The sequence below is a fragment of the Cebus imitator genome, unplaced genomic scaffold (genome assembly GCF_001604975.1).
Source record: "Cebus imitator isolate Cc_AM_T3 unplaced genomic scaffold, Cebus_imitator-1.0 Scaffold117, whole genome shotgun sequence".
NCBI classification, from domain to species: Eukaryota; Metazoa; Chordata; class Mammalia; order Primates; family Cebidae; genus Cebus; species Cebus imitator.
The window spans coordinates 4,079,664-4,087,396 of record NW_016107432.1 but is presented as its reverse complement, the minus strand read 5'-3'; the positions used below and the strand labels follow the sequence as shown (position 1 = coordinate 4,087,396).

The 7,733-nt window shown below is 42.8% G+C and overlaps 1 protein-coding gene across 1 annotated transcript in view; it reads left to right on the top strand.

Moving 5' to 3' along the window:
* Positions 1–7,733, top strand: part of POLN (DNA polymerase nu) — a 157,990-nt gene that overhangs the window by 28,041 nt on the left and 122,216 nt on the right. Inside the window, 1 exon segment of the mRNA XM_017539023.2 lies at positions 2,558–2,751. Coding sequence (XP_017394512.2) covers positions 2,558–2,751 — 194 coding nt within the window.

The window sequence follows — 7,733 nt, the reverse complement described above, 5'->3', positions numbered from 1 at the left end:
TTGTTTTGTTTTGTTTTTGTTTTTTTGTTTTTTGAGATGGAGTCTCACTCTGTCGCCCCAAGCTGGAGAGCAGTGGTGCGATTTTGGCCCACTCTGCAACCTCCACCTCCCAGGTTCAAGCGATTCTCCTGCCTCAGTCTCCTGAGTAGCTGAGACTACAGGCACATGCCACCATACAGTCTAATTTTTTGTATTTTTAGTAGAGACGGGGTTTCACCATGTTAGCCAGGATGCAGGATGGTCTCCATCTCCTGACCTCATGATCCGTCTGCCTTGGCCTCCCAAAGTGCTGGGATTACAGGTGTGAGCCATGGTACCTGGCCTCCCCTCATATCTTGTATCATTTTTTTGACTTCCTTAAACTGGGCTTCACTGTTCTCTGGTGCCTCCCTGATCAGCTTAATAACTAACATTCTGAATTCTTTTTCAGGTAAATCAGGGATTTCTTGGTTTGGATCCATTGCTGGTGAGCTAGTGTGATTTTCTGGGGGGTGCTAAAGAACCCTGTTTTGTCATAGTACCAGTTGGCTTTCTGGTTCCTTCTTATTTAGGTAGGCCCTGTCAGCAGGAGGGTCTAGGGCTCAAGTCTGTTGTTGATTCTTTTGTCCTATGGGGTGTTCACTTGCAGTAGTACTCTCCCAGTTTTCCTAGGGATATGGCTTTCTGAGAGCTGAGCTGTAATGATTGTTATCTGTCTTCTGGATCTAGCCACCCAGCAAGTCTACCAGGCTCCAGGCCGGTACCGGGGTTGTCTGCAGAGTCCTGTGATGTGAACCATCTGTGGGTCTCTCAGCGGTAGATACCAACACAGTATGTGGGGTGTCTCCTGGGTCCTGCAATCTGCTTCCTTCAGAGGGTCTGTGGGCTCTCTCTGCTTTCCTGATTTATTCCTGCAGTCGTTCTGGAACAGAAGTTCACGATGCGAGCCTCTGCACTCTGCTCTGTCTGTCCCAGTGGGAGCTGCCATCTAGTCCTGCCTCCTGTCTGCCATGATCTCATAATTCTCTCTGATTATTGGAGCTTTGTAGTAAGTTTTGAAATCAAGAAGAGTAAGTCCTCCAACATTGTCTTTTTCAAGACTCTTTTGGGTATTGTGCTTCCTCTGCTTGTCAGTTTTAGGGTCAGTTTGTCAATTTATGCAGAAATCCAACTGGAATTTTGATATAAATTGTGTTAAATCTATAGATTAATTTTGGGAGTCTTGCCATCTTAATATAATACTATTGAGTTTTCTGATCCATAAACATGGGGTACCTCCATTTATTTAAAACTTTAATTTCCTTTAGGGATGTTTTAATAGTTTTCAGTGTAGCAGGCAAGTCATGCTTTACCTTTTTTTTTTTTTTTGAAACAAAGTCTCGCTCTTTCCCCAGGCTGGAGTGCAATGACACAATCTCGGCTCACCACAGCCTCTGCCTCCTGGGTTCAAGTGATTCTCCTGCCTCAGCCTCCCAAGTAGATAGGATTACAGGAGCCTGCCACCATGCCCGGCTAATTTTTAGTAGAGACAGGGTTTCAGCATGTTGCACAGGCTGGTCTCAAACTCCTGACCTCAGGTGATCCACCCACCTCAGCCTCCCAAAGTACTGGGATTACAGGCGTGAGCCACCTTGCCTAAACTACCTTTCATTTTTTTAAAGACATTTTGCTGGCTAAAGAATGTAAGTTGGCAGTTTATTTTCTTCCACTAGTTTCATAATATTACTCAACTGTCTTCTGACTTGCTTTATTTTCCACAAGAAATCTGCTATCATCCTTATCTTGGTTCCTATCTATGTAATGTGTTCTCTCACCCCCCAACCCCCACTTCGTTTGTCACTGGTTTTAAGCAAATGATTGTGATGTATTTTTCCTGGTGTAGTTTTCTTCATGTTCCTTATACTTGAGGTTTAATGATCATCTTGGTTCTAATGATTAACTTGGGGAGAAAGGACAAACTTCTTATTATTTTGAGTTTTTAAATCCTTGAGTATTACATGTCTTCATTATTTAGGCCTTCTCTGATTTCTTTCAGCAGTATTTTGTAGTTTTCAGCATTCATATCCTGTATATATTTTGTTAGTTTTTAAGTATTTCATTTTTTAGAGTTTTATAAATTGTAGTTTTAAAAATTTTTATTTTCACATGTTTATTGTTAGAATATAAAAATATGTTAGATTTTTGTGCTTTGATCTTGTGTCCTGCAACCTTGCTAAATTCACGTTAGTTCCAGATTCATTTTTTATACATTCCTTTAGATTTTCTACACAGACATTCATGCCATTTGTTTATAGGGATAGTATGATGCTTCCTGTCTGATATGTATCTCCTTTATTCCTTTCTCCTATCATGTTGCCCTGGATGAGATGTCTATTCTGATGTTGGACAGGGTAGAGACCAGATTTGGGGTAAGGTCATGGGTTTGGCTTTTGGCCTTGATTATCATTAAAAGAGCCATTCGCTTACAAGTTTAATTTGAGGCCTTTTTATCTCTGCTTAAGTTTAAAATGTGTATCTTTCTGCAAGAGATGGTTGTAAACAGTCTAGGTTTTGTATTTGTTTTGTTGTGTTTCCACAGACTCCCATTTCCTCTGTTAGAGGAATTGTGGTGTTACTAAAAAGCCCAGCAGAGGGTGGCCGTGGGTGTCCAGATGCCCCGGCCTATGGCCCTGTTCTGCAGGGCTTTGTGCCAGGTGATCCGTGTGTCTACATTCAAATAGAGCGCTCTGTTCTCTGGGACCAAAAACAGGAGGCACATCGTCAATTTGCCCGGTAAGAAATCTTCACACATGAACTCACACCCTACTGACATGCCTGCTTTATATGAATGTAAAGTTTCTTAAGGTCCTGTTTTAATTAAACTTTTAGAAGTTTTATATGGGCAAATGAAAATAAAAGAATCTGAGTGATAGAAACCTCTGCAAATACTGGCCCTCTCTCTCCCAGAGAGTATCTGGAATGGAGTTCCCATTCTTTTGTGGGAACAGTCTGCTCCAGGACCTGAAGCAACTTTGCAATGAGAAGTTGGGGAGAAAAGCATCACCCCCAGACCCTGAAAATCCTCTGTCACTGGCAGGTGGGTTTCCTTATCATACTTGTTGATTGATTCACAGCATTAGAAAACAAAATTATCACTGCCTGCAAATAATAAATTGTCCTGAATTACCACCAAGGATGGGACTAGTTTCAAAGCCCCATGTCTGTGGAAAGAGGCAAGACCTGTCTCACCTCTTTAGACTGGCCCTTATAGAATCACAGAATTTTAGAGCATGCAGGGTTGCTCCGGCTGCCCCTCCTGGATTCCTAAAAGCCCTTTCTGGGATGGCTCTTATACTCTTTGTCACTGTTTCTTTGTTCGGGTTATCCACCTGACTTGGGCTTCTGCCTCAGATGGAGGTATCTGCTGCCTTCCCAGCCCTCTGATTTAAGGCCAGCCAGCCACCCTGGGGGAGTTCCATGGAGCCACCACCCTGAAGAGGCGATCAAGGCAGCTCCGGAGGAAGCTGGGCCCCGTTAGTAGCCCTTTCATGCTTCATACAGGCTCACTGGGCTCTGGGTGATGTTAGGTAACTTTTGGGGAGAAGGGGACAATGTGTAACAAACATAGCATTCAGCTCCCAACAGAACCCTTAATTTTCTTTTTATGTAATTTCCTCTTTAGAGAATAACTGGTCAGGTCTCGTGTATGGAGAGCTTTTGTGAAGACACAGCACTAATATCTGGATGATATTTCCGAATTTAATTGATGTTTTCCACTTGGATGTCTAGTGGTCATTTTAGGCAAGCATGTCCAAACTGAGCTCCTGTCTTGCCCTGGACCCTGCCTCCTGTGGCCTGGCTGTCTTAGTATCTACCCTTCATGCGCTTAGGCAAAAAGCTTCGGGGCTATCCCTAACTTCTGTCTACTTTCCACAAACCATATCAAGCTCTCAGCAAGTCCTATTGGCTCTGCCTTCAAGTGTAGCTAGAATCTGCCCTCTGCTTATCCACTGTGTTGCTGCTACTCGGCACAAACTGTTACTCCCACTGCATCACAGGAGCTTCCATTCTAGACTCCTGCTTCCACCTTCCCCTTCAGTCTGTTTTCCATGCAGCACCCAGAGCTGGCCTGTTATAGCATAAATCAGATCATATCACTCCCCTGCCCAAAACCTTCAAACAGTTCCTGCTTCACTCTGAGGAAAAGCCAAAATCACTGCTTCTCAGCCTTCTGGCTAAGATCAAGTGTAGAAAAGCCACAGGACCTATGAAGGCCCTCTCCCTCAAGGTCTGCTTGCTCCAGCCCCTCTACTGTCTTCAGCCTCACCCCCTCCTCTCTCCTGGCCTCAGTGCATTCCCACCTCCTTGCTGTTCCTGACCATGTGCCTCTACCCAAGGGCCTGGTACCACCATGCCCTCCCTGCAGCATTCTCCCAAATAGCTGCATGGTTTGCTGCCTCATTCCTTTATGTTTTTCTCTGAACAAACAGAAAGTAAACTGTAAAAACACAAAAGTACAGAGTGGTATACACATCCACCCAGACCAACATTATCAAAGGTTTTTCCTTACTTCTGTCATCTGTCCCTTTCCTGGGGAAGGGGGAGAGGGCTGGGATTAAAGAAACTCCCATGGCAGATATAGTATGCACCTAAAGTAAAATAAATAAATTAAAAAAAGAAAACCCCAACCTATTGTTTTGCCCTCTCATGTCTGAGGGTATAACTCTAAAAACTATGGGCTTGTTTTTTTTTGTTGTTTTTTTAACAGAGCCACAATGCCATTTTAAAATTTAATACGTTTTATACCCAGTCCAAATTTAAAGTTACCTGGTTGTCTCAAAAATGTCCTTCTACAGTTGACTTGTTGGGATCAGGACATAGCATTGGGTGGCCATGTCTCTTGTTTTTTCTAATCTGGAGTGCCCCACAGCCCTTATCCCCATCTTGGTGGAGGTCCCATGTCCTGGATTCATTGGTTTGCCTCATCATGAAGTTCTTTAACTTGTTCTCTTTCCTCTTTGCCATATTTCCTATAAACGGGAGTTAGTGCTAAAGGCTTGATTATGTGGGTCCAACTTGTTTTGCACAACACTTCCTAGGTGGTGCCATAGGCTTCACACACCGTCAGTGATGGAATTGGATGGCCAGATTTAGAAATTAAAATACGGGATACCAAATCTGAATTTCAGATAAATAACTAATTTCTTAGTATATGTATGTCCCCAGTATTGCCTGGGGCATAGTTATACTAGAAGAATACATCTCTAAAAAAATATTAATTTTTTTCAGGTAATAATTATTCATGATTTTTCTGAAATTCAAACTTAACTGGTGTCCTCCCGACTTCCCTTAGTGATGCAGTTGGGTTGTCCCAGTTTTCATGGTGCTGAGAGGGAGAGCGGGTTCAGGTGATGTCAGCACGATCCCTTACTTATAAGCTTCTCCCCCAAACTTTTCCTTAATGGTTTTGCTCATTGATGACAATCATCTGAATCACTTATTTTATGATGGCTAGTAAGATCGTGATTTTTCTAACTATCATTTCTTCCACATAGAGTGACTAAAATTTTCTGTAAAGAACTTTTCCTTCACCAAGTAGTCTTTTGTTTACCTAATCCTTCATATCTTTCCTCAAGAGTTACCTTGGCTGGGCACAGTGGCTCAGCTGAAATGGGAGGATGGCTTGAGGCTGGAGTTTGAGACTAGCTAGGGCAACACAGTGAGACCCCATCTCTACAAAAAATTTAAAAATTACCCGGGTACAGTGGCATGTGCCTACAGTCCCAGCTACTCAAGAGGCTGATGTCGGAGGATCACTTGAATCCAGGAGTTTGAGGCTGCCGTGAGCTATGATTCTGCTGCTGCACTCCAGCCTGGATGACAGAGTGAGGCTCTGTCTATAAAAAAAAAAAAAAAAGAATGACCTTATCAGACCTTCCTTGACCACACTATATGAGATGGCACCCCACCGCCAACCCCACATACATAACTTTCATTTCTGTTTAGCAGTGTGTTTGCTAATGTATCCCCAATATCTAAAAGCAATGCTACAAAGCAATTGCTTAATCAATATTCAATATTATTATGAATGAATGAATGTTGAGTGTTATTATTATTATTTTTTTGAGACAAAGTCTCACTCCATCACCAGGCTGCAGTGCAGTGGTGTGATCTCAGCTCACTGCAACCTCTGCCTGCCGGGTTCAAGCAGTTCCCCTGCCTCAGCCTTCTGAGTAGCTGGGACTACAGGCATGTGCCACCACGCCCAGCTAATTTTTGTATTTTTAGCAGAAACAGGGTTTCACCATGTTTGCCAGGATGGTCTTGATCTCTTGACCTTGTGTTCCGCCCACCTCAGCCTCCCAAACTGCTGGGATTATAGGCATGAGCCACCGCTCCCACCCAAGGCTTAATTTTTATAAGTTCTAGGACAGTTAAATTAATACATTGCCTCAAGCACCATAAATTGGAAATAAAAATCCTAATTGTATGATTATATCTTTGAGATTCTAATAAATGTAAATAAATCACATTTAAAATTTTTTTTGCACAAAACATGTTTAATAACATTTATTAAGTAACCTGTGCAAGGGCTTTTCACATACACACTCTTCCTTCACCTTCACATTCTCTCTGTATGTTATGCCTATTCACTCCATTTTACAGATGAGAAAGCCTCAAGTCTAGCTTATATATATGTGCATGTGCATGTACATACATATATATAGATATGTTTTATTTCACGGCTTATTGCAGCCTCAACCTCCCAGCTCAAGAGATTCTCCCTCCTCAGCAACCTCACCCCAGTAGCTAGGACTTTAGGACTATAGGCATGTGCCACCATGCCTGGCCAGTTTTCATTTATCTTACAAGGTATTCTTTTTCTTTGTTTTATCAAGATAAAAATCAATTAGCTTCTTATTAGCAGAAGATAGTCTAGTTGGTAGATTACCTCATCACGGACCTCTGAGTTTCAAGGATGAAGGAGCAGCAAAGGGAAGTGAGCTGCATGGCCCCAGTTCTCCTTCATATGTTCTTCACTCCCTCTTTCCCTTCTCTCCTCTTGGGCACCCTCCTCCCCACTCCAACCAAGCCAATATCTGAAGTTGTGTTATTGGCACTTTACCCTACCTACCATCCTGGCTGCCCCTTTCAAGGAAAACCAAGGTGAAATCACATAAAATGGAAAAAGCCAACAAATGTCTTTCTCTGGAACAAGTCCAAGCAAAATTTAACTACAGTTTGGCTAAGTGTGCAAAGCTCAGTAGGCTCTCGATTTCTTTCTTTCTCAGCTCTAACCAAAGAACCTCATTAATATATTAATGAGCATTTACTATAAGGAGGGATTGATGGCTTCGGTAGCTTAGAGTTTGGGCCCTGGCAGCAGCAGGATATGGTTTCAGATCCCAGCATTGCCATTTATTAGTCATTTAACCCTGGCCAAATTGCTTAGCCTCTTTAAGACTAAGCTTCCTCATCTGTAAAATGGTTCTAGTGCATGTCAGATAGGATCGTGATGAGGTTTCAATGCAACAATCACTTCACACGCAATGCTGCGAAGTGTTCATTGTGGTATCTGGCACATAGTAAGTATTCAGTCAGTTTTAACAATTGTGAATCCCATAGTCTTAAAGTGCTTGTGTTATAATGGAGAGAACAGGGCCGGGTGCAGTGGCTCATGCCTGTAATCCCAGCACTTTGGGAGGCCAAGGCGGGTGGATCACAAGGTCAAGAGATCGAGACCATCCTGGTCAACATGGTGAAACCCCGTCTCT